The following is a 27,378-nucleotide window of genomic DNA, read 5'->3' as shown; positions in this document are numbered from 1 at the left end:
GTTAATATTACATAGTTTTTCTGAACCTTGAGGGCACTAGGACCTTGGGGAGCAGTCGCTCTGTCAGGTGTTGTCAGTGCTAGTAAATTCTGGCTCAAACCTGAACTACTACTTCATCAAATGCAAAATACTGGAAATCTGAAATAATAACAGAAAATGCTGGAAACGCTCAGCAGGTCAGGCAGCATCTGTGGAGAGAGCGCGACAGAGTTAACGTTTCGGGTCGATGATCTTTCGTCAGAACCAGCACCCGCTGTCTGCGAAAATGAGGGCAGAGGTTATGATCTGAAATTGTTGAATTTGATGTTGAGTCCGGAAGGCTGTAATGTGCCTGATTGAAGCTTGCATTGCACATCGTTGAAACAGTGTAGGAGACAGAGGTCAGAATGGGATGGAGAATTAAAATTCAAGCGATCAGTCCCTCTACACTACCGCCCCACCAAGACAGCGTAGAGGACCTTGCAGGATCCAGTGAGGAGGAAACAGAGGACAGATGTAACAGTGGAGAGTTTTTTTTTAACAAGTGGTGAAAGAGGAAATGAATGAAGGAAATTACAAAGTGCAAATTGAATTTCAGCTGAAGATGAAAGGGTGGAGATTGTGTTTATGCCGGATGTATTTATTGGAAAAAATAAATTGGGCAAATTTTAGTTTGAAAACTTGAGTGAATGTGTACATTGTAAAACTGACTTGCAGTGAATTACAAGTCAGAAATTCATTATCGATCTTTGGATGACACCTTAACCGAACTGCCACCAAGCCCCTGTGACTGAACTGCTCTTCGAACGAATAACTATTTGCTGATTAGATACCATTTTTCACGAATCATTTTCTCCAAAAAATTGCCTCCTCTGCTCTCAAGACGGCCGTGCCTTCCATCCATCCTGCCACTGAAGTGTGCAGTCCGAGCTCTCCCACAGCTCCGAAGTATTTGTTCAGCAATGAGTAACTGAGTCTCTCAGAGCAGGAAGACTTCAGTTTCAATCCGCAGCCTGTGCTGAGGTCGCTGATCTCTATGAGGATGGCGAATGAAGTACTAAACTGAACCTCGGCATCTCTGGTTAAGCGCCGTATCTAGTGATCCTGTGGGTACATCAAGAGAGGACAGCATTGGGCTGGGCCATGAATTCGTTCTCCCCCCCCCCCCCCCCCCCCACCTTTAGTTGAATAGCTGGCATTTAGTGTTGAGGCCCACACATATTAATGCCCAGTTGGGCCACTGAAGAAGTCATAGCACAGCACCCACCAAGGGGGGGGGTTAATTTCTTCCGGGATAATTGGAGCTACAGTGGCTGGAGAACTAATATCTCATATAATTATAGTTTAATTGGCTGCACACTATTAGACCTTTTATTATTGATCCCTGGGATGTGGGTGTCACAGGCAAGGCCAGCATTTATTTCCCTTCTCCTAATTGTTCTTGAGCCGCCACTTTGAATCGCTGCAGTCCGTGCAGTGAAGGTGCTCCCACAGTGCTGTTAGGGAGGGAGTTTGACCCAGCGATGATGAACGGCGATATATTTCCAAGTCAGGATGGTGTGTAACTTGGAGGGGAACTTGAAGGTGATGGTGTTCCCATGTGCCTGCTGCCCTTCCAGGTGGTAGAGGTTGTGGTTTTAGGCAGTGCTGTCGAAGAATCCTTGACGAGTTGCTGCAGTACCTCTTGTAGATGGTGCACACTGCATCTATGGTACGTCGGTGGTGGAGGGAGTGAATGTTTAGGTGGTGGATGGGGTGCCAATAAAGCGGACTGCTTTGTGATGAATGGTGTCGAGCTTCTTGAGTGTTGTTGGAGCTGCACTCATCCAGGCAAGTGGAGAATATTCTATCACACTCCTGAATTGTGCTTTGTAGATGGTGGAAAGTCTTTGGGGAGTCAGGAGGTGAGACACTCGCCGCAAAATACCCAGCCTCTGACCTGCTCTTGTAGCCACAGTATTTATGTGGCCACTCCAGTTAAGTTTCTGGTCAATGGTGAGCCCCAGGATGTTGATGCTGGGGGATTCGGCGATGCTGGGGAATTCGGCAATGCTAATGTCGTTGAATGTCAAAGGGTGGTGTTTAGACTCTCGCTTGTTGGAGATGGTCATTGCCTGGCACTTATGTGGCGTGAATGTTGCTTGCCACTTATCAGACCAAGCCTGAATATCGTCCAGGTCTTGCTGCATGTGGGCATGGACTGCTCCATTATCTGAGGAGTTGCAAATGGAACTGAACACTGTGCAATCATCAGCGAACATCACCACTTCTGACCTTATGATGGAGGGAAGGTCATTGATTAAGCAGCTGAAGATGGTTGGGCCTAGGACACTGCCCTGAGGAACTCCCGCAGCGATGTCCTGGGGTTGAGATGATTGGTCTCCAACAACCACAATCATCTTCCTATGTGCTAGGTATGACTCCAGCCAATGGAGAGTTTTCCCCCTGATTCCCATTGACTTCAGTTTTACTAGGGCTCCTTGATGCCACACTCGGTCAAATGCTGCCTTGCTGTCAAGGGCAGTCACTCTCACCTCCCCTCTGGAATTCAGCTGTTGCAGCTTCCCCAGGTTGGGCATCTCATTTTTACTTATGCCTGGTGCTGCTCCTGGCATGTTCTTCTACACTCCTTGTACCAGGGTTGGTTGCCTGGCTTAATTTTAATGGTAGAGTGAGGGATATGTCAGGTCAGAAAGTTATAGATTGTGATAGAATACAATTCTGCTGCTACTGATGGCCCACACTGCCTCATGGATGCCCAGTTCTATCCCATTTAGCACGGCAGTAGTGTCACACAACACGATGGAGGGTGTCCTCAGTATGAAGATGGGACTTCGTCTTCACAAGGACTTGAGCAGTGGTATCTGTCATGGATAGATGCAACTGCGACAGGTAGATTGGTGACTATGACTATGTCAGGCTGTTGCGTGACTAGTCTGTGGGACAGCTCTCCAAATTTTGGCACAAATTCCCCAGATGTTAGTGAGGAAGACTTTGCCGGGTCGACCGGACTGGGTGTGCATTTGCCGTGTCCAAAGCCGGTGCCAAGGTCACTGCCCGGTGGTTGTCCGGTTCTATTCTTGTTTCTTGTAGCAGTTTGTTGGCTTGCTCGGCCATTTCAGAGGACAGAGTCAACCATATAGGCCAGACCAGGTAAGGACAGCAGATTTCCTTTCCTACATTCCGGTACTTTCATGCTAGCACCATACTAGCTTTTTATTCTCGATTTAATTAACTGAATTTTAATTCCCCAGCTGCTGTAGCGGGATCTGAACTCACGTCTCTGGATTATTAGTCCAGTAACATAACCACTAGGCTACCGTTCCCCTAAGCTGAAATAAGATACCTTTTCCATATCCCATGCACTGATGTGTACAGTTCTGTGCCATTTGTCTCAAGTTATGCCTAACTGTATTCTAATTGCTTTTTGTACAGGTCGGTTTTAAAGGGTTTCAGATTCTCCCAAAAAAGCAGAAGGAGATGGTTGCCATTGAGTTTGAAGGAAAAGATTATAAGCTCGCCCATGGCTCTGTCGTCATTGCCGCTGTAATAAGCTGTACGAATAATTGTAATCCATCCGTCATGCTGGGAGCAGGTAAAGTATATATTTATAATCAAATTAGTTTACCATAAAATCACAATGGTTTCCTATCGAGTATTTCACTGTCTCAGGGACAAGGCATTGCGAAAGATTAAAATATTCCGAGTTCGCTTTTTGGGGACCTGGGTTTGAACCCAGCTCAGACTGCTGAGATTGGAAGTTTTGTCTTTCTCCTAGCTAATTTAACAGCTTTGGCATTCTGAGGTGGTATGAGGATGTTTGGTGTGGGGAGAGACCGAGACGGTTGGGGAGTGGGAGAAAGCTGGCGCATCACGACAGGCTGAATGGCCTCCTTCTGTGCTGTAACCATTCTATGAAATCACTGGTGCAAAGACAGGAGTGTTCCTCCGAGATTGGGATTAGGCCCATCCTTGAGGCCAATTGCTCTGTTTCCTGCCTCCTCTCCCCCTCTCCCACCCCAACAACAACAACGTTTATTTATATAGCGCCTTTAACGTAGTAAAACGTCCCATGGCGCTTCACAGCAGTGTTATAAAACAAAACAAATAACACCAAGCCACATAAGAAGAAATTAGCGCAGGTGACCAAAAGCTTGGTCAAAGAGGTAGATTTTAAGGAGCGTCTTAAAGCAGGAAAGAAAGGTGGAGAGGTTTAGGGAGGGATTTCCAGAGCTTAGGGCCCAGGCAGCTGAAGGCACGGCCACCAAGAGTGGAGCGATTATAATCAGGAATGCTCAAGAGGGCAGAATTTGAGGAACGCAGATATCTAGGGTGGGGTTGTGAGGCTGGAGGAGATTACAGAGACAGGGAGGGGCGAGGCTATGGAGGGATTTGTAAACAAGGATGAGAATTTTAAAATTGTCAGCGTTGCATAACCGGGAGCCAGTGTAGGTCAGCGAGCACAGGGGTGATGGGTGATCGGGACTTGGTGCGAGTTAGGACACGGGCAGCTGGGTTTTGGATGACCTCAAGTTTACATAGGTCCATGGGCACTGAGCACGCTCTGGAACCTGACTATTACTCACCTGTGTTGATGGTGGTAAGCCTTGATGGTAAGAATCAGCTGGAGGCAGCAGTACAACTGTTCACACTGCACTGGGGTAGTCTTCTGAAGTTGGAGTTAAGACAAATGTTGGGGATAGAGGGGACTTCAGTCAGAATCTGGGCAGTACCTACCTGAGAGTACTGAGCCCTGAAATAAAATCTTCCTGTGTCAGCTGTGGCTCAGTGGGCAGCACACTTGTCTCTGAGTCAGAAGGTTGCGGGCTCAAGTCCCACTCCAGGGACTTGAGCACACAAATCTCGAATGGCCCTCCAGTGCAATGCTGAGGGAGCGCTGCAATGTCAGAGGTGCCGTCTTTCGGATGAGACGTTAAACCAAGGTTTCGTCTGCCCTCTCGGGTTGGATGTAAAAGATCCGATGGCACTATTCAAAGAAGAGCAGGGGAGCTGACCAATATTTATCCCTCAATCAACATAACAAAAAAACAAATTATCTGGTCATTATCACATTGCTGTGCGCAAATTAGCTGCCGCGTTTTCTGCATTCCTACATTTCCTACAGCAGTTACCACGCTTCAAAAAGTATTTAATTGGCTGTAAAGTGCCTTGGGATGTGCTGCGGTCGTGAAAGGCGTGATAGAAATGCTACTTTTTCTTTTCTTTATGCAGCATTGACATTCCTCAATTAGATCACATCAAATGTGCACATAGATTCATTCCCCTGTTTTTCAGTAAAGCTTACTAATTCAATGTTCAAATATTTCCACCAGGTTTGCTGGCAAAAAAAGCCATTGAAGCAGGCCTGTCCGTCAAACCTTACATTAAAACCAGCTTGTCCCCCGGAAGTGGGATGGTGACGTATTACCTAAATGCCAGCGGTGTATTGCCTTATCTGCACAGTCTCGGGTAGGTGCTTTCAAGTTCTCGCATCAGTGGCCCTGCCCAGTAATGCAGTTAAGGTGACTCTGAATTAATTTCTTCTGTTAAAGTGAGAGGAGAAAGTAAACCAAGGAGTAGGGCTGGATTTTTGGCTTTGCTCATTTCGGGGCGGTGGGGCGGTAAAGTTTGCACCTGGGAACAGTTTGCTCCTCACAGCAAAATTGGGCAGCTGAGCCCCGAGTGTGGGGCGGAGCGCTAAGGGAGGCGTTGCACACCACTCTTTGGGCGCTAGGCCGACTGAGCATGCGATAATCCCGGCCGGCCTGGGAGCGCTCAGAGAGACCTGGAGAGAAATAAAAAAAACCTGGGAAAAAAACTCCAAAAACATTCCTAATAAATAACTCGCGCCACCGCAACATAAATCGCCAAAAAAACCAACCACAATTACCTGAGGGTCGACATTTCTTACCTCGCTGCAGCTGCTACAGCTCGGATCACCCGCTTTCACAGGCGCTTCTAGCACGGAGCGCGACGGATCGAGCGCGAGACAAAAATTGAGCACACCGGCTCGCCTCTTCCGGGCGATAATGGTCCTCGCCCCGCCGAAACTGGCCCCGAGGATTCTGGTGGGGCGCTGGAAGCTAGCCGCTCGCCCAGAAGAGCTTACCGCAGACGTTGCCGCCCCTTTGGGGCGAATACAGGGGCGGCCCCAAGCCGAAAATCCAGCCTATGTTTTCAGTGTATTTGCCACATTCTGGATTTAAAGCGCTGATTTGGGGACAGCACACTGTCACGGGTAACAGAAGCTTCCTCACAGCCCTGCAGGATATGCTGCACACTTTCTAATTTAAAACATGCATTTAATTTGCAATGAGTGAGACCTGATAGCGCGTTCACTAACTGTACAAGTGTTGAAAGCTGTTAGTAGCTCAGTTTGGTGATTGAACAGCTGCTAAACCAGGAGAATTTGTTTTATATGTTAGTTCACGGGATGTGGGCATCATTGGCAGGTCAGCATTTATTACCCATCCCTATAATTGCCCTTTGAGAAGGTGGTGGTGAGCCGCCGCCTTGAACCGCTGCAGTCCGTGTGGTGAAGGTACTCCCTGTTGAGGAGGGAGTTCCAGGATTTTAACCCAGCAACGATGAAGGAACGACGATGGTGTGTGACTTGGAGCGGAACTTGGAGGTGGTGGTGTTCCCATGCGCCTGCTGCCCTTGTCCTTCTAGCTGGTAGGGGTTGCGGGTTTGGGAGGTGTTTCCGAAGAAGCCTTGACGAGTTGCTGCCGTGCATCATGTCGGGTCAGACGTTGTGAGAAGGATGTGCGCTCCGTGCAGGTTTTGCAGGTAGACTCATTCCAAGAAATCCCATTCTCCTCAGTTCAAACGTTGGTTTAAAACTAACGGAGCACATAGGAGGAAATGAGATGCACATATCACTTACAGTTCCTTGTTGAATGGACTTGTACCAGGCCATTGTACTGGTTGCCTACAAGTACAAACCACGCACAAGTCTAACAGAGGAGCTGTGAATGGAAGAAATGATCACTGACGCTTCTGCAATAGTCAATGCAACGGGTGTATTAAAAGGGTTAGCAACACTTGTCTATCTTTTTGAAACAGGTTTGAAGTTATTGGCTACGGCTGTGCGACCTGCGTTGGGAATACTGCCCCTTTGCCGGACTCTGTTGTTGCTGGTATCAAACAGGTAAAACCAAGTGTTTGTTTGTAAATGTCAATGCGCCAAGAGGTCTGTCCTTTACGACAGTGGGTATACGTGCACTGAGAAACCCACTTCACAATGTCACTTAACATCTGTTTAACGCTTTCACCATATGTGGACAAAATGCGCAACATTATAGCAGAAAATATTTGGAAATGTTTATGGACTGGGGACGGGGAGCAAGTCCCAAGTAACTCTCAGCCTCTTTCAGATTTGATCACTTTTTAGTGAGATCGTGTGCCTCAATTAAGGTGCAGTTACATTCAATGTTAATGTTTTTTTGGGTGCGTGGCCCATTCAAAATACTGCGCATGCATGGTTTTCCCCATTTAAAGCCTGCGAGCCAGCTCAAAGGGGACATTGGTTACATCATTGTCGGTGCAGTTACATCATTGTCGGTGCAGTTACATCATTGTCGGTGCAGTTACATCATAGTCGGTGCAGTTACATCATAGTCGGTGCAGTTACATCATAGTCGGTGCAGTTACATCATAGTCGGTGCAGTTACATCATAGTCGGTGCAGTTACATCATAGTCGGTGCAGTTACATCATAGTCGGTGCAGTTACATCATAGTCGGTGCAGTTACATCATAGTCGGTGCAGTTACATCATAGTCGGTGCAGTTACATCATTGTCGGTGCAGTTACATCATTGTCGGTGCAGTTACATCATTGTCGGTGCAGTTACATCATTGTCGGTGCAGTTACATCATTGTCGGTGCAGTTACATCATTGTCGGTGCAGCTACATCATTGTCGGTGCAGCTACATCATTGTCGGTGCAGTTACATCATTGTCGGTGCAGCTACATCATTGTCGGTGCAGCTACATCATCGTCGGTGCAGTTACAGGAAAACTGCAAATGTAACGCCCCTAATTAAAAAAGGAGGCAGACAAAAAGCAGGAAACCATAGACCAGTTAGCTGATGTGGTTGGGAAAATGTTGGAGTCCATTATTAAAGAAGCAATAGCAGGACCTTTGGTAAAGCAAAATTCAGTCAGGCAGAGTCAGCATGGATTTATGAAGGGGAAGTCATGTTTGACAAATTTGCTGGAATTCTTTGAAGATGTAACGAACAAGGTGGATAAAGGGGAACCAGTGGATGTGGTGTGGCCAACATCCCCAGCATTGAAGCACTGACCACACTTGATCAGCTCCGCTGGGCAGGCCACATTGTCTGCATAGCAGACACGAGACCCCCAAAGCAAGCGCTCTACTCGGAACTCCTTCACGGCAAACAAGCCAAAGGTGGACAGAGAAAACGTTACAAGGACGCCCTCAAAACCTCCCTGATAAAGTGTAACATCCCCACCGCCACCTGGGAGTCCCTGGCCAAAGATCGCCCTAAGTGGAGGAAGTGCATCCGGGAGGGCGCTGAGCGCCTCGAGTCTCATCGCCGAGTGCATGCAGAAATTAAGCGCAGGCAGCGGAAAGAACGTGCGGCAAATCTGTCCCACCCACCCCTTCCTTCAATGACTATCTGTCTCACCTGTGGCAGGGACTGTGGCTCTCGTATTGGACTAAGAGTGGAAGCAAGTCTTCCTCGATTCCGAGGGACTGCCTATGATATATATGATGATGTATTTGGACTTCCAGAAGGCATTTGACAAGGTGCCACATAAAAGGTTACGGCACAAGATAAAAGTTCAAGGGTTTCGGGGTAATATATTAGCATGGATAGAGAATTGTCTTAACTAACAGAAAACAGCGATTCGGGATAAGTGGTTCATTCGCTGGTTGGCAACCAGTAACTAGTGGGCTGCTGCTGGGACCCCAACTATTTACAATCTATATTAACTACTTGGAAGAAGGGACTGAGTGTAATGTAGACAAGTTTGCCGATGATACAAAGATGGGAGGAAAAGCAATGTGTGAGGAGGACACAAAAAATCTGCAAAAGGACATAGACAGGCTAAGTGAGTGAGCAAAAATTAGGCGGATGGAATATAATGTTGGAAAGTGTGAAGTCATGCACTTTGGCAGAAAAAATCAAAGAGCAAGTTATTGGCCCTGAAATTCCGGTTTGCCCTTTCCACGTGCATTTTAGAGAAAAAATACGCACCTACCTTAAGCTGGTGCCCATGTTGGACTTTCCAATGCTGTGGCCTCCTTCGACTGCACGTTGCAGCGCGTGCACGTCGACTCATGCGCAGGCCTTGAGCTGGACTCACATGGCTCTGGGCAGCCAATCAGGTAAGGTATCATAGTAATAGGAGTTCCGCAGGGTCCTAAACTCCTATTACTATGATTGTGATAGAGCCCGAAACACCCAAAACCTGGCCCCAAATACCCAAAACACTAATAAAAAATAGAAAATAATTACACTACATTCATTTAAATTGAAGTTATTCATGTTTTTTTTTTAAATTGCCCGATTTTTAAAGTTTTTTAAAATAAACTTACCGTTGTGGGGAGGGTTTTTAAATAATGTTTTAATAACTTTATTTTTATATGTTTTTGTGTTTTTTTTAAAACACTTGCAACTGTAAAAGTAGGCTATGCACCCACTTTTTCAGGCGCAAGATTTCTGAGGACATTTGTAAGCATAAATATCGGAAATTTCCGCTTACAAGTGTCCTCGCTCCCGATCTGGCTTACGATCCGTCAAGCCAGAAACTTGACAGACCGGAAATGTCGGTTTCCAGCGCATAATGTACAGACCCGGCAAGGCCAGGATTTAAGGGCCATTATTTAACTGGAGAAAGATTGCAAAGTGCTGCAGTACAGCGGGACCTGGGGGTACTTGTGCATGAAACACAAAAGGATAGTGTGCATGAAACACAAAAGGATAGTATGCAGGTACAGCAAGTGATCAGGAAGGCTAATGGAATCTTGGCCTTTATTGCAAAGGGGATGGAGTATAAAAGCAGGGAAGTCTTGCTGCAGTTATACAGGGTATTGGTGAGGCCACACCTGGAATACTGCGTGCAGTTTTGGTTTCCATATTTACGAAAGGATATACTTGCTTTGGAGGCAGTTCAGAGAAGGTTCACGAGGTTGATTCCGGAGATGAGGGGGTTGACTTATGAGGAAAGGTTGAGTAGGTTGGGCTTCTCATTGGAATTCAGAAGAATGAGAGGTGATCTTATGAGGGGGCTTGACAAGGTGGATGCAGAGAGGATGTTTCCACTGATGGGGGAGACTAGAACTAGAGGGCATGATCTTAGAATAAGGAGCCGCCCATTTAAAACTGAGATGAGGAGGAATTTCTTCTCTGAGGGTTGTAAATCTGTGGAATTTGCTGCCTCAGAGCTGTGGAAGCTGGGACATTGAATACATTTAAGACAGAAATAGACAGTTTCTTAAATGATAAGGGGTTATGGGGAGCGGGCAGGGAAGTGGAGCTGAGTCCATGATCAGATCAGCCATGATCGTATTAAATGGCGGAGCAGGCTCGAGGGGCCGTATGGCCGACTCCTGTTCGTATTTCTTATGTTCTTATCATCATCAGTGCAGTTACATCGTCAGCGCCGTTACATCATCGTCGGCGCCATTACATCATCAGTGCAGTTACATCACCAATGCATGCCAACTTACAGTCTGCAACTCTATGAAAAGCTGTTCACTTGTAAGTTTTAAATTAGATTCCGTCCTAGTTGTCTGTGCTATAATCCTCTGCTTTTATTGAAGAAGATTGTAAGACTGATCGATTACTGACTCACTCACTCTCTGGTGCAGGGTGACCTCGTTGCATGTGGAGTTTTATCTGGAAATAAAAACTTTGAGGGCCGCCTCTGTGACTGTGTTCGTGCCAACTACCTCGCCTCTCCTCCATTAGTGGTAGCATATGCCATCGCTGGCACAGTTAACATAGACTTTGAAAAAGAACCTTTAGGTAAGCATTTGGTCTGCCGATGGATCTTTGCCCATTTGCTTTTTATTTGGTTAGCTTGAGAAAGTGGAAGTAATATTTTGCCGTTATTTTTAAGGTGTAAATGCTGACGGGAGAGAAATCTATCTGCATGATATTTGGCCAAGCAGGGAAGAGATCCAGAAAGTGGAGGAACAACAAGTGATCCCATCCATGTTTAAAGAACTGAGAGAAAAAATAGAGGTTGGTCATCACATGGCAAAGCTACGGTAGCACAGCATTAGTTTACCACAGTGACTGTCCTAACTCGCGCTTCAGCGCATGCGTTCCTGCCACATGCGCAGAAGCGAGTTCGGATAAATAGTCTCTGACTTGCTCCCGCCCCCGCCCCAGCGCAATTTACACTAACCCTTTTCTGCGCGTGCGTCGGAACCGGCCCCAAACACCACCTTGCCTGCTTAGCCACTTGGCCACCGAGCCCTGAGCCCCCCAGCTGGGCCCCGAGGCCCCCCCCCCACTGGGCCCCGAGCCCCCACCCCTGCTGGGCCCCGAGCTCCCCCCGCTGGGTCCTGAGCCCCGAGCTCCCTGCTGAACCCTCAGCCGGGGGGAGAGCGGTGGGCAGAGAGAGCCAGCAGACGGGGAGAGAGAGTGCCTGGTTTGGCCGGGGTGGGGTGGGGTGAAGAGAGTGCCTGGTTAGAGGCGGGGGCGGCGGAAGAGAGCCTGGTTCGGGGGGAGGGGAGGTGGGGGGAGAGAGCCTGGTTTTGGGGTTGGTGGAAAGAGAGGCTGTTTGGTGGCGGGGGGGCGGTGGGGAGAGAGAGAGAACATGTTGGGGGTGAGGGGGAAGAGGAAGTCTGTCACAGTATAATTCCACGTTCTGGTCATTAGTTGGCTCTGTGGATTATCACCATGTATATAAAAAGCTTCTATTCACCAACTGACTGGGCTCCGTGAAATTTGCTAATCATAGATAAGACTGCTTTGGTTTTGCTGCACGTGATTGCCCCTTTTGCTTTCCGTTTTAGCGATTGCAAAATGTGCGGCTGGATGGCAAACCTTTGTTCATATTGCATTATTTTCGGATAAAGAAAATCACGAGTGAACAATTCTGTTTCTTTGTTTTTTAAAATAATCTGAAAATATCAGCTGTATTCATCAGAAATTCCATTTCTTTTCTTCCCAGAAAGGAAATAATCGCTGGAATGCCTTGGAAGCTCCGGATTCACTTCTGTATCCCTGGGATTCAAAATCAACCTATATCAGATGTCCTTCGTTTTTTGATAAATTTGTAAGTAATATTGATTTTATAATCCGTGTTTTTCCTTTGTTTGCTATTATGTCCTTATTTCTAACTTGCCTCTACTGTATTGCGATCTCTCCCATCTTTAAACCTGTTTGCGATGGCTGCAAGGTTTTTAATATCGGAACGCTAACCTGGTAAGGTTTAAACCAGGTGGCCAGTACAGATTGCAGTCTGCAGGAATACTCCCACGCAAGCTTTGCCGGATAACACATTGGTCAGTCCCGAGGGGGCTGCCTGTGGGAGGGGGAAAGTACAGAGCATCTGCCATCTGCTTCCTTCCTGTTCGAGGCCAATATCCTGGGAGATTGACCAAGGAGCAGCGTTTAGCAAAAATACACAAGGACCAGATTGTGTGCATTTTGGCCTCATGCATTGTGAAAGTGGAGGGGAGGAAGGCTTTTAGAAATGAATTAATATAAAAGTGGATAGAAACCATTCATGCAGTGCCAAATAGGTTAAGTGAGTGGGCAAAGATTTGGCAGATGGAGTATAATGTGGGAAGATGTGCAGTTATCAACTTTGGGAGGAAGAATAAAAAAGCAAATTATTATTATACAGAATGCAGCGGTACAGAGGGATCTTGGGGGTCCTTGTGCATGAAGCATCAAAAAGTTAGTATGCAGGTACAGCAAGTAATCAGGAAGCCAAATGGAATGTTGGCCTTTATTGCAAGGGGGATAGAGTATAAAAGCAGAGAAGTCCTGCCACAACCGTAGCAACTGAGACCACACCTGGAGTACTGCGTACAATTTTGGTCTCCAGCATCTTTCATACAGCAATTTTTTAATTGAATCGTCGGAGAAATTTGTAACTGGTCAAATGAAACATACAAACATTAGAAGAGCAGAATGTCTACTGCCTGGTTCGTGCTGAGATGATTTGTGGTACAAGCTCTTGAATACGGAATCTCATTTGTCTTTCGAGATAATCTGATAAGCAACTTGAAGCTTCCGTACAGCTTCTCACCCGGAGAAGTACCAGGGTCAGGGACTTACTGGATGGCGGAGGAGCAGGCCGGATGGCGCCTGAGGAGCTGGCACGGCGCCTATCCTGGACTGACCTCCAGCACACGGCCAATACCATAGAGTCGCTAAAAACGGCACTGGGCCCTGACTCCGTTAGGTATGTCGAGGATGCTCAAGCACGTGGGGGCGATCCCGTCGGAACTGACCCCTGACCGGATGAAATTCCTCATCGGCGCCAAGCCTCGAAAGCTCTCTTGGGAGCCAGCGCCTCACAACTTGAGCCTCCTCCAGGAAATCTCCTCCGTGCCTTTCAGTTCTGCGCAGAGGGGACTCCTGTATGGGCTGCTCTTGCACACTCTCCTCGTCATCCTCGTCTGCCGCCCGGACATGCCATGGCGCACCATCTTGCCATCCGGAGGAGGCAGGGTTCCCCAGTGGAGCACTCTCTACGCGGGAATCCTCCCTCTATTTATTGGGGACTTGGCCTGGAGGGTGGTGCACGGGGCAGTCCCATGCAATAAGTTTTTAAGTCGGTTCACGGACTCCCAGCCGCCTGCAATTTCTGCGGTCTGATAGAGTCCGTGTTCCACATTTATGTTGAATGTGTGAGGTTGCAGCCCCTCTTCCAATATTTGAAGCGGCTGCTCCTCAAATTCTGGTTGCACTTCAGTCCCACGCTCCTGATCTTTGGGCACCCTGTGCGGAGGGGAGCGGGCAGGTCAGAGGGCCGCCTCGTAGGACTGCTCCTGGGCATGGCCAAGGGGGCCATCAGCCGGTCCGGGCAGCGGGCGGTCGAGGGGGTTGTTCAGCTCAACTGCCTGTCTCTCTCCCACGCTAACATCCGAGCCAGGGTGTCTCTGGAGATGGAGCACGCGATGTCCATCGGTACACTTGCGGCCTTCCGTGAGAGGTGGGCGCCAGAGGGACTGGAGTGCATCATCACCCTCGGCAACCAAATTCTAATTTGATTAAAGATTTTCGTTATAGTCTAAATTGTTAATTTGTGGGTTCTAGTGCCCTTGTCAAAAGGGGGTATTTGATTTAAGTATCAACAAAATAGTTGTAGTGTAGTATTAGTGCATTCCATTGCTGGAACTGAGACCCAGTAACACAACAGGAGTCACCTTGAGGTAGCAGCCAGGTAGATAAGGTTGTTAAAAATGCATACGGAATGCTTTCCTTTATTAGCCAAGGCATAGAATACAAGAGCAGGGAAGTTATGCTTGAACTGTATAAAACACTAGTTGGGCCACAGCTTCAGTACTGCGTGCAGTTCTGGTCACCACATTACAGGAAGGATATGATTGCACCAGAGAGAGTACAGAGGAGATTTACGAGGATGTTGCCAGGACTGGAAAACTTTAGCTATGAGGAATGATTGGATAGGCTGGGGCTGTTTTCTTTGGAACAGAGGAGGCTGAGGGGAGATTTAATTGAGGTCTATAAAATTATGAGGGGCCTGGATAGAGTGGATAGGAAGGACCTATTTCTCTTAGCAGAGGGGTCAATAACCAGGGGGCATAGATTTAAAGTCGTTGGTGGAAGGATTAGAGGGGAGATGAGGAAACCTTTCTTCACCCAGAGGGTGGTGGGGGTCTGGAACTCACAGCCTGAAAGGGTGGTAGAGGCAGAAACCCTCATCACATTTAAAAAGTACTTGGATGTGCACTTAAAGAGCCGTAACCTACAGGGCTACGGACCTAGTGCTGGAAAATGGGATCACGCTGGGTAGCTTTTTTTCGACCGGCGTGGACACGATGGGCCGAAATGACCTCCTTCTGTGTCGTAATTTTCTATGATTTGCAAGTTGCAGAAATCATTGCCCATTATATTGTTTTTTTTTCTCATATTACTTCTCTATTTTTTGCCCCACCCTGTACAACTGATCACTTGTCGCCCAAGAGCCAGCTGAGAGTAGAATGGGAGTCAGTTGCCTGCTTGTAACTCTGTTGGAAGACCAATCATGTGGTGGCCTGGTCATTGTAGCATTATCGCTTTTCTCTAGGAACATAGGAACATGTAGGGCCTGATAGCAGATGTACAATTTGTAAAGAATAAAATACAACCCTCTTGTATCACGTGCCAGTCGAGCTTCACTCCTCCAAATCGTGATCCTGCCCACACCCTTCAGTCATCATCATCATAGGCAGTCCCTCGGAATCGAGGAAGACTTGCTTTCACTCTAAACATGAGTCCTTAGGTGGCTGGACACTCCAATATGAGAACCACAGTCCCTGTCACAGGTGAGACAGATAGTCGTTGAGGGAAGGGGTGGGTGGGGAGTCTGGTTTGTCGCATGCTCCTTCCGCTGCCTGCGCTTGATTTCTGCATGCTCTCGGTGATGAGACTCGAGGTGCTCAGCGCCCTCCCGGATGCACTTCCTCCATTTCGGGTGGTCTTTGGCCAGGGACTCCCAGGTGTCAGTGGGGATGTTGCACTTTATCAGGGGCCCTTCAGTACAGGTACTTGCGTTGCATGTGAATGTAATTTCTTCTCTCCTCTTCCTGTCCTTAGACCAAAGAGCCCACCTGTCCGCAGTCCATTGAAAACGCCTATGTCCTGCTACATCTGGGAGATTCTGTTACCACCGACCACATCTCCCCTGCAGGCAGTATTGCCCGTAACAGTGCTGCCGCTCGGTACCTGACCTGCAAAGGGTAAGTGTTATTTTTAGTCATGGAGAGTATTTTCAATTGCTCTCCATTTACTGTGTTTCAAGGCAATGGGGTTTTCCTTTAAATAAAAATATTTATTGAATCCCATACTTCCCAACAAAAATGCATGAATTTCTCTGGAGAATTGCCAGTAAATATAGACAAGCCAATATAATTCAATGTTTGTCTTTTTTTTTTAAAAAGACTACAAAATACTCTTCAAAAAGGCAAGATATTACAATCATTCCATAGAAACATAGAAAATAGGTGCAGGAGGCATCCCAGAGTACTTAAGGAGGTGGCCTTGGAAATAGCGGATGCATTGACAGTCATTTTCCAACATTCCATTGACTCTGGATCAGTTCCTATCGAGTGGAGGGTAGCCAATGTAACCCCACTTTTTAAAAAAGGAAGGAGAGAGAAAGCAGGGAATTATAGACCGGTCAGCCTGACCTCAGTAGTGGGTAAAATGATGGAATCAATTATTAAGGATGTCATAGCAGCGCATTTGGAAAATGGTGACATGATAGGTCCAAGTCAGAATGGATTTGTGAAAGGGAAATCATGCTTGACAAACCTTCTGGAATTTTTTGAGGATGTTTCCAGTAAAGTGGACAAAGGAGAACCAGTTGATGTGGTATATTTGGACTTTCAGAAGGCTTTCGACAAGGTCCCACACAGGAGATTAATGTGCAAAGTTAAAGCACATGGGATTGGGGGTAGTGTGCTGACGTGGATTGAGAACTGGTTGTCAGACAGGAAGCAAAGAGTAGGAGTAAATGGGTACTTTTCAGAATGGCAGGCAGTGACTAGTGGGGTACCGCAAGGTTCTGTGCTGGGGCCCCAGCTGTTTACATTGTACATTAATGATTTAGACGAGGGGATTAAATGCATATCTCCAAATTTGCGGATGACACTAAATTGGGTGGCAGTGTGAGCTGCGAGGAGGATGCTATGAGGCTGCAGAGTGACTTGGATAGGTTAGGTGAGTGGGCAAATGCGTGGCAGATGAAGTATAATGTGGATAAATGTGAGGTTATCCACTTTGGTGGTAAAAACAGAGAGACAGACTATTATCTGAATGGTGACAGATTAGGAAAAGGGAAGATGCAACGAGACCTGGGTGTCATGGTACATCAGTCATTGAAGGTTGGCATGCAGGTACAGCAGGCGGTTAAGAAAGCAAATGGCATGTTGGCCTTCACAGCGAGGGGATTTGAGTACAGGGGCAGGGAGGTGTTGCTACAGTTGTACAGGGCCTTGGTGAGGCCACACCTGGAGTATTGTGTACAGTTTTGGTCTCCTAACTTGAGGAAGGACATTCTTGCTATTGAGGGAGTGCAGCGAAGATTCACCAGACTGATTCCCGGGATGGTGGGACTGACCTATCAAGAAAGACTGGATCAACTGGGCTTGTATTCACTGGAGTTCAGAAGAGTGAGAGGGGACCTCATAGAAACGTTTAAAATTCTGACGGGTTTGGACAGGTTGGATGCAGGAAGAATGTTCCCAATGTTGGGGAAGTCCAGAACCAGGGGTCACAGTCTAAGGATAAGGGGTAAGCCATTTAGGACCGAGATGAGGAGAAACTTCTTCACCCAGAGAGTGGTGAACCTGTGGAATTCTCTACCACAGAAAGTAGTTGAGGCCAATTCACTAAATATATTCAAAAGGGAGTTAGATGAAGTCCTTACTACTCGGGGGATCAAGGGGTATGGCATGAAAGCAGGAAGGGGGTACTGAAGTTTCATGTTCAGCCATGAACTCATTGAATGGCGGTGCAGGCTAGAAGGGCTGAATGGCCTGCTGCTGCACCTATTTTCTATGTTTCTATTCGGCCCTTCGAGCCTGCACCACCATTCAATATGATCATGGCTGATCATGCAACTTCAGTACCCCATCAAGCTTTCTACCCATACCCCTTGATCCCTTTAGCCGTAAGGGCCACATCTAACACCTTTTTGAATATGTCTAACGAACTGGCCTCAACAACTTTCTGAGGTAGAGAATTCCACAGGTTCACAACTCTCTGAGTGAAGAAGTTTCTCCTCATCTCGGTCCTAAATGGCTTACCCCTTATCCTTAGACTGTGACCCATGGTTCTGGACTTCCCCAACATCGGGAACATTCTTCCTGCATCTAACCTGTCCAATCCCATCAGAATTTTATGTGTTTCTATGAGATCCCCTCTCATTCTTCTAAACTCCAGTGAGTATAAACCTAGTCGATCCACTCTTTCTTCATATGTCAGTCCTGCCATCCTGGGAATCAGTCTGGTGAACCTTCACTGCACTTCCTCAATAGCAAGAATGTCCTTCCTCAGATTAGGAGACCAAAACTCTTCACAATATTCAAGGCGTGGCCTCACCAAGGCCCTGTACAACTGCAGTAAGACCTCCCTGCTCCTATACTCAAATCCTCTCGCTATGAAGGCCAACATGCCATTTGCCTTCTTCACCGCCTGCTGTACCTGCATGCCTACCTTCAATGACTGATGTACTATGACACCCAGGTCTTGTTGCACCTCCCCTATTCCTAATCTGTGTTTAGCTGTTAGCTATGTACACATTGTAGAATAGGATCTGCTTTCTAGGAATATGAGCAGGCAATTCAAACTCCATCGACCTGTCTTGGCTCCACATCCCTTGATCATAGAATCATAGACATTTACAGCACAGAAGGAGGTCATTCAGCCCAGCGTGTCCGTGCCAAGAGCTGTCCAGCCTAATCCCACTTTCCAGCTCTTGGTCCATAGCCCTGTAGGTTGCAGCACTTCAAGTGCATATCCAAGTGTTTTTTAAATGTGGTGAGGGTTTCTGTCTCTGCCACTCTTGATACCCTTACCGAACAAAAATCTTCCAAACACAGTCTTAAAAACTCCATTGACCCAGCATCCACAGCCTTTTGGGGGAGAGAGTTCCAAAGTTCTACTACCCTTTGTGTGGAAAAGCCCTTTCGAGAAGCAGGTAGTTACTGGAAATGCTAGTAAAGGTACTGAATGCAATGAGAACTATCATTCACAAGTTCAGCTTAAAGCTATCCTGTTTCCTTTATCATGGCCAGATACCTGGGAGCATGGTGACTATTGGGTGGGTCTTGAAAAGCAGTTCACTCAACATTCTTTCCGCCTGTTTTTGTCCTATCCATCTTTTGGATGAAATGTTAAACCGAGGCCCTGTCTGCTCTCTCGGGTGTAAAAGATCCCATGGCACTATTTCGAAGAAGAGCAGGGGTCCTGGACAATTTTTATCCCTCAATCAACATCACTAAACAGATTATCTGGGTCATTATCACATTGCTGTTTGTGGGAGCTTGCTGTGCACAAACTGGCTGTCACGTTTCCCACATTACAACAGTGACCACTCCAAAAAGTACTTCATTGGCTGTAAAGCGCTTTGGGACGTCCGGTGGTCATGAAAGGCGCTATATAAATGCAAGTCTAGCTAAACACAGGAATGGTTGCCAGGCCAGACAACTAAATGAACGTATATATAATGGGTGGTTCCGCATTCAGAGAGCGCATCTTTACGTGGAATCTGATAGGTGGAAGGTCACGGATCGCACGTCTGCGATTTCCCCACGTGGTCTCTGCGAGCATTACTCTCCATGGGGAGCGCCAATCGCTGCATTTACTCCTACGCTGGTCATATCGGAGCAGTGTTGGGATAATGACTGTACCTCTACCAATCAGCTCCCTCACAGTATGAACTTATTCAAACCAATGACCCCGATTTAGACGAGAAACCCAACCATCGACAAGATAAACGATATATCAATTTTATACGAATTCTCTTTTTTAAAAACGTAGCCTCACGCCCCGGGAGTTTAACTCGTACGGAGCGCGAAGGGGTAATGATGCTGTGATGACCCGAGGGACCTTCGCCAACATCAGACTCCTGAACAAATTTATTGGCAAAGCGGCGCCTAAAACAATATACATCCCGTCTGGGCAAACAGTAAGTATTCTGCGTCATCGGTGCTTTTAAACATAAGTAAAGGTGTTCTTATTATTTGATATTGTGTCAGCCCTGGCTCAGTAGATAGTTCTCTTGCCTCTGAGTCAGCAGGTTGTGGGTTCAAGTCCCACTCCAGGGACTTGAGCTCAAAAATCTAGGCTGTCACTCCAGTGCAGTGCTGAGGGAGTGCCGCACTGTCGGAGGTGCCGTTTTTCGGATGAGACGTTAAACCGAGGCCCCGCCTGCTCTCTCGGGTAGACGTAAAAGATCCCATGGCACTATTTCGAAGAAGAGCAGGGGAGTTATCCCCGGTGTCCTGGGACCAATATTTATCCCTCAATCAACATAACAAAAAACAGATTATCTGGTCATTAATTATCCTGTCATTAATACATTGCTGTTTGTGGGAGCTTGCTGTGCACAAAGTGGCTGCCGTGTTTCCCATGTTACAACAGTGACTACACTCCAAAAAGTACTTCATTGGCTGTAAAGCGCTTTGGGACATCCGATGGTCTTGAAAGGCACTATAGAAATGCAAGTCTTTCTTTCTATTTTTACATAAAGGATCCTTTTTTGCTAAAGTTGTGTGCCTTTTACCTCTCCAGCTCGACGTGTTTGATGCAGCTGAACGGTACCAGAGGGAAGGCTTTCCGTTGATCATTTTAGCCGGGAAGAAATATGGCTCGGGTAGTTCGAGAGACTGGGCTGCCAAAGGACCTTATTTACTGGTAAAGCTCGATTTGTGTACATTTTGTAAGAAGTGCCGAGGGTTGATTTATGCTTCAGATTACCGGTGTAATCCTGCCGTTGTGCCCTTGTGTTGCAGGGTGTGAAAGCCATTCTAGCGGAGAGTTACGAGAAGATGCACAAGAACCACTTGATTGGTATGGGCGTCATTCCCCTTCAGTTCCTCCCAGAGGAAAATGTAGACAAGCTAGGACTCACCGGAAAGGAGCGGTACACAATAATAATTCCTAAAGAACTGTGCCCTGGAACAACAGTCGATGTAACGGTACGAATATAAAATCTTCTGAAGATTAACTTATAGTTGTAGGGGGTGCTCGTATAGTTTTATGTGTGCACGCACACCATGGGTAGTGTTGAAAGAAGGTTTTCAGGGAATATTTTCTCCTTCCCTCCCCCCACCTCATCTCCCCATCCCCCCCGTTCCTCCGTCCCCAGTCCCCTCTAATCCACCAAGAATCAAATCGTATATGGCTGTTCCGTGACCACATGTTGGATGCAGAAACCAAGCACAGGCAGCGGAAGGAGCGTGCGGCAAACCAGACTCCCCACCCACCCTTTCCTCCAACCACGGTCTGTCCCGCCTGTGACAGGGACTGTAATTCCCGTATTGGACTGTTCAGCCACCTGGGAATGCACTTTTGGAGTGGAAGCAAGTCTTCCTTGATTTCGAGGGGCTGCCTATGATGAGGATGATCAATTACTCTAGGGAGCGCATTAGAGACAGGAACTGTCTTCTCTCAAGTCCTTTCTCTTTACTGCTGTCTTTCCTGAGGGGACAGTTCCTTCCAGGAGCACAGACCCATTCTTTGCATGTGAGCCTGGGCAGCTAGTGTCGGCACACTCGGAGCACCACAGCCGAGCCTAACCCCGACCCCGACCTCCCATCTTCTGAGCCAAGGCGCTCAGGCTGTCGCACGGTTAGCAGCAGCTAAATCGGCAGAGACTGGGGATCGAATCTGATGCCTTTCTGCATCTGCATGGCCCAGCCTTAACCAGCTGAGTGCCAGATGAGATTCACCTGCTGGTGCCCTGTGCTTAAAAGGTGATTCAATCTCATGATTTGCTAACGTACAACAGATGCAAACCGTGTCCATGCTGTTCCTTTTCAGTCACCGCAAGTCAAAGAATGCTGCAGAAAGTAACAACTGGCAGGGGACAGGCGCCACGGTGTAGTGAGAGGGTCTGCAGTCCGGAATCATTTAAAGGAGTTGCTTTTAAAGGCCTTTTACAAAACAACCACTCATAGTCATTCTTATGCTTTCAGCTGAATCGTGAGATGGCCTGTCCTCTTGTGTTTAAGGGAACACGTTATTAGCCAAGCCATAGAATACAAGAGCAGGGAGGTTACACTTGAACTGTATAAAACACTAGTTAGGCCACAGCTAGAGTACTCCGTGCAGTTCTGGTCACATTACAAGAAGGATGTGATTGCACTAGAGAGGGTGCAGAGGAGATTTACGAGGATGTTGCCTGGACTGGAGGATTTTAGTTATGAGGAAAGATTGGATAGACTGAGTTTGTTTGCTTTGGAACAGAGGAGGCTGAGGGGAGACTTTATTGAGGTGTATAAAATTATGAGGGGCCGAGATAAAGAGGATAGGAAGGACCTATTTCCCTTCGCAGAGGGATCAACAACCAGGGGGCATAGATTTAAAGTAATTGGGGGGAGGTTTAGAGGGGAGATTTCTTCACCCAGAGGGTGGTGGGGGTCTGGAACTCACTGCCTGAAAGGGTGGTAGAGGCAGAAACCCTCATCACATTTAAAAAGTACTTGGATATGTACTTGAAGTGCTGTAACCTACAGGGTTACGGACTAAGAGGTGGAAAGTGGGATCAGGTTGGGTAGGTCTTTGTCGGCCGGTGTGGACACAATGGGCCGAAATGGCCTCCTTCCGTGCTGTAAATTTCTATGAATCTTTCAGTGAGTTATACTACATTAAGACAAATGCTTGTACTGTATGGAGCTCTTTATCTCCGTATTTGCCCCTTCCTCCTACAGTGTGTAAATCACAAGCTTGATGCCATCTAATCTCTTACCTTCCTGAAGCTTTACCTGTGGTATCGACAGGAAGTTTGAATGATTTGGGGAATGCCCATCGCAGAGCAGAGATTGCACATGGTTAGTTAAATGGGTTCCTGACCTTTCCTAGCTCTGCGTACCGTTCTGTCTGAAACTCTGAACCAAGAAGGTCTACAGTTTCGTGACTCTGAGCAACGGATGGTGAAATCTAAATTTGAAGGAACTATTTTGTCTCTCATTTAATCCTTCAATACTCCAGCCTCGAATATGGGAGAGCCCGAGAAGAGACGACGGCCCAGGGGCAGCAAGGTCCAGCCCACACTGCGATATGTGTGCGCACTGGGTCTGTGCAGCAGAGCAAGTCTCCAGTCGTTCTGGTTAACCCTTGCCACTGGATAAAGGCCTAGCTCTGTCAAGCCCGTGTGGTGGCTGATGTGCAACGGCCACCACACGTTTAAAAAAATCCACGCACAGGCATCTTCCACCCTTCAATTGGAGTTCAGAACAGGAACATCGGGTCCTCCATTGAAACATCTGTGAATTCGTGGAAGCAAGTCATCCTCATTCGAGGGGCCACCTATGATGATATAACTAAACAATTGCACCAATTTGCAAAGGAAGAATTTATCCGTACTAGTTTCCCGAGTCCACTCCAACCTGTCTGAACGAACCGTTCTCCTGGTTCCAATATCGTCACCTCGGGAGCGCCCAAAGATTCTATCCTTTACTGGCCCCCCCCCTCCCCACCTATCCTCATTGACATTATCGCTAGGCATAGACTCATGGTCCATTGTATGCTGACGACCCTCGGCTCTAACTCCCCGCCACCCTCGGCTCTGCAGCCATCACTGCACTGTCTAATTGCTTGTCCAACATGAGATTGGGCTGAGCCAGAATCTCTTCCAACTTTACGTTGGAAAGACCAAAGCTATCCATTTCAGCTTCCATCAGAAACTCCACACCCTAGCCCTGGCTCCTTGCTCAAACTGAATCTGATGGTGCACAGCCTCAAATGGCCTGCCTGACCCTGTGCTGAGCTTCAAACCCTATATCCTATATACCAAGAAAGACTTTCTTCAACTCCACACCATAACCTGTCTATGCCTTGACTCCTACCCAACTCTGCTGAAATCCTTATCCTCACTATCATCACCTCCAGCCTCGACTTCTCCACTGCTTTTCTCAGCAGCCTTCCGAGTTCCTACATAAGCTTCAGCTTGTCCGAAACACCACTGCCTGCATAAAGTCCTATTTGCCCTTCTCTCCGCCCTCACAACTCTCCAATTGTCCCCTCCTCCCCAAAACACGGAATCCAAAATCCTTGTTAAAGATCCCTGCATGGTCTCACCCCTCGTACACGGAGCCAGACAGTTGCGCATCTTCTTCAGTTACCCTCAGTCAGCTCATTTTAGCGGGGAGCGGTGCCAACAATAGGCAGGAGCGTCGGGTGACAGCAGACTGTCAGCAAGCTCTTAAGGTGTACGGACTGAGACTGACCCGGGTTGATGATCGCTGCCAGTGGTTTCCATTCTGAATGCCCCCTTTTTTATATCGGAGTAACTATTTGTACTAAGTCGCTCGACACGTGCACAGAAGCGAGAGTTAGGACAAATATCACAGACTACGCCCCCACCCCAGCATAATTCCTACTAACCCTTTTCTGCACATGCGTACAACACCACGTTGCCTCCACTGAGCAGCCGAACGCATCCGCCAAGTCTCCCGCAGCGCCGAGCCCAAACCGGGCCCCGAGCCTCCCGCAGCGGCGGGGAGAGCGAGCTTGGGGATGGGGGAGGGGGAAGAGAGCAGGGGGGGCGGAGAGAGAGCTTGGTGGAGGGGGAGAGAAAGTCCCTTATCCCAGCGCAAGTGCATCCCTCTGCCAGCTGAAGACCCTTACCCCAGTGGAGAGAGAGAGAGCTTGGGGTGGGGGCAGGGGCAGAGAGAGCTTGGGGGGGAGAGCGCGAGCAAGCTTGGCCAGGTCGAGAGAGCGAGCCTTGGTGGGGGTGGGGCGGGATCGATGGGGAGAGCGGGAATTCAGAGAAGACGGATCACGTTCTTCCTACCCCCTGGTGCGTGCAAGCTCGGTGCAAATGTTACAAGGGACATTGTTGGGGTGGATGAAATCCAGAAGTTACGACACTGTCACTATTCACTTCATACCCAATAAACCTGTTAACAATCCACACACACTGCCCCATCTATGGCGGGGGGGGGGCGGGGAGGAGTAAGGTCTTGCGCTGGGGTAAGGGTCTTCAGCTGGCGGAGGGCTGCACTTGTGCTGGGATAAGGGACTTCGGCTGGAACTTGGTGGCTTTTGGGAAGATCTATCCTCTGTGGTTTCTGGTTAAAATAGATCGAATTACAAATAGTAAATTCACTCACAACGTGGGCTGGGCGATTCCAGTTACACGTTCCAGAGGATCTTCAGGATGTGGCTTATCCTCCCAGGAGACCAATCAGAGAAACGGCTGCATTTCAGTTAGTACAAATAGACGCAGTCTTTCATATATGGATAGATTCAGTCGGCAAAATGCGTCTCAAACTCAAAACAAAAATACTGTGGATGCTGGAAATCTGAAATAAATACCGAAAATGCAGGAAAACACTGAGCAGGTCAGGCATCATCTGACGAGAGAAACCGAGTTAACGTTTCAGTTCTGATGGCAGGTCGTTGACCTGAAATGTTAACTCTGTCTCTCTCCCCAGATGCTGCCTGACCTGCTGGGTGTCTTCCAGCATTTTCTGTCTTGCAAAACGCAATAAGTTTAAAATCTTAATAGAAAAGCAAAATAAAAACAGAAAATGCTGGAAATCTCAGCAGGTCAGGCAACATCTGTGGAGAGAGAAACAGAGTTAAGATTTCGGGTCTGTGACCCTTCGTCAGAACTGGAAAAGTTTGAGATGTAACAGGTTCTTAAGGAAGTGCAAGGGGCGGGGGAGGAAAGAACAAAAGGGAAGGTCTGTGATAGGGTGGAAGGCAAGAGAGATTAGAGAGACAAAAGGGATGATGGGCCGAAATGAGATGATAATGGGACGAGTTAACAAAAGATGAGTCTAGAGAGGGTGTGAATGGTGGAATGATCACCATTCACTGGGAAAGAGTGAAAAAAGGGGGGGGAGGTGTTTGAAGAAAAAAGGAGGAAAGGGAAAAATATATGGGCAGAGGTTATGGCCTGAAATTGTTGAACTGAATGTTGAGTGCAGAAGGCTGTAAAGTGCCTAAACGAAAGATGAGGTGCTGTTCCTCGAGCTTGCGTTGAGCTTCATTGGAACAGTGTAGGAGGCCGAGGACTGAGAGGTCAGAGTGGGAGTGGAGCAGGGAATGAAAGTGACAGGCGACCGGAAGCTCAGAGTCACACTTACGGACTGAACGGAGATGTTCTGCAAAGCGGTCACCCAATCTACGCTTGGTCTCCCCAATGTAGAGGAGACCACATTAAGCAGCGAATACAGTATACTGAATTGCAAGCAGTACAGGTAAATCGCTGTTTCACCTGGGAGGAGTATTTAGGGCCCTGGACTGTGGGAAGAGAGCAGGTAAAAGGGCAGGTGTTGCATCTCCTGCGTTTGCACGGGAAGGGGAGATGGGGTTTAAAACCTTAATCAGTAAAAGAGTGAAAAGTAAGCTTTGTCCTTTATCCCATTCTATAATCTGATACTCAATATTCTGTCTTTCAGACAAATACAGGGAAGGCATTCAGCACTGTAGCTAAGTTTGACAATGAAATGGAAGTCACGTTTTACAAGCAAGGTGGCATTTTGAACTATGTCGCTCGAAGGATGTTATAACGGCTGCTGTATCTTTTGACTTCGTCCGCAACTGTGATCTAAACATGTCTCGGGTTCCCGTCCGTAGGTAACATCATTGCATCCAGCGCTCTCGGAGTGGTGGGTATAGATGTTGAAGTCATTCATTCTAGGTGTACTGTACATTTCAGAAACTGTCTGCTTGCACCTCAAGAGACTGGCTGTGAATGGAGTCTTTGCCTTGCGAGTACGCTTGATTTCTTCCTCTAAGTTTATAATCACTGTATTAATTTTTCATACATTTTTTTTTGTAACTTAACCGTGTGTGTGTGTGTGTGTGTGTGTGTGTGGCAAAATGGACCCATTCAGATCTAAAGGCGAACCACTGACGATGCTCATTCAATTCACCACTACCGCCTTCTGCACAAGATTTTGTCGCTGTGGGATATCTTTTTTTTTAATTAGCCTTATTCAACAGCAGACATCCCGATTTTTATACACTGCTATTCCACGTTTTAGCCTCGTTTCAACCTTCTGTTGTAAGCAATTTTCCAAACGTAAAAGCAAAAGGGTGACGTGACTATTCAGAATGCTGTGAAATAAAGCTGGAGGGAACAAAAAAAAACAAAAGACTTGGGATAGAAGCAGGGTGGCGAGTGTATCGAGATATTGTTTGCAATCTGTAGGCAGGCAAGAACCATATCGCAGTTTAAGCGTCAGAATGTTTGGTATTGTATGATAAGTGTCCAAGACAAATGTATTTGAGTGATAATTCTACCGTACAAATGCTACTGATGAACTGTACATTCTTAATAGGTTGTAAGAATAAACTATCTGAACCATACATCTGGCTCATGCTGTTTGCTTTGCTGGTCTGCAAGATGTCCAATTTGCACAAAGCTTTGAAAATGTTGAGGTTGAGATCAAGATTCCACATGAGTATGCTACAGTTACATAAGTGAGTCAATGCTATTTGTTAACCCGACTTTTTTTGTATTCATTCCTGGGACGTAGATGTCGCTGGCCAGCATTTA

The 27,378-nt window shown here is 47.3% G+C and overlaps 1 protein-coding gene across 1 annotated transcript in view; it reads left to right on the top strand.

Annotated features, from left to right (window-relative positions):
- Positions 1-27,188, top strand: part of LOC139234167 (iron-responsive element-binding protein 2-like) — a 32,633-nt gene extending 5,445 nt beyond the window's left edge. The window contains exons 5-15 of the mRNA XM_070865191.1: positions 3,415-3,574; positions 5,313-5,448; positions 7,045-7,129; positions 10,823-10,979; positions 11,074-11,198; positions 12,136-12,240; positions 15,735-15,877; positions 19,683-19,830; positions 20,436-20,558; positions 20,657-20,842; positions 26,276-27,188. Of these exons, the coding sequence (XP_070721292.1) occupies positions 3,415-3,574; positions 5,313-5,448; positions 7,045-7,129; positions 10,823-10,979; positions 11,074-11,198; positions 12,136-12,240; positions 15,735-15,877; positions 19,683-19,830; positions 20,436-20,558; positions 20,657-20,842; positions 26,276-26,386 (1,479 nt within the window). The 3' untranslated portion in view covers positions 26,387-27,188. The remainder of the gene's footprint in view (positions 1-3,414; positions 3,575-5,312; positions 5,449-7,044; positions 7,130-10,822; positions 10,980-11,073; positions 11,199-12,135; positions 12,241-15,734; positions 15,878-19,682; positions 19,831-20,435; positions 20,559-20,656; positions 20,843-26,275) is intronic.
- Positions 27,189-27,378: the final 190 nt, after the last annotated feature.

This window comes from Pristiophorus japonicus, chromosome 21 (assembly GCF_044704955.1).
Source record: "Pristiophorus japonicus isolate sPriJap1 chromosome 21, sPriJap1.hap1, whole genome shotgun sequence".
NCBI classification, from domain to species: domain Eukaryota; kingdom Metazoa; phylum Chordata; class Chondrichthyes; family Pristiophoridae; genus Pristiophorus; species Pristiophorus japonicus.
The sequence above is the reverse complement of the archived record's forward strand: the minus strand, read 5'-3'. Positions and strand labels throughout refer to the sequence as shown.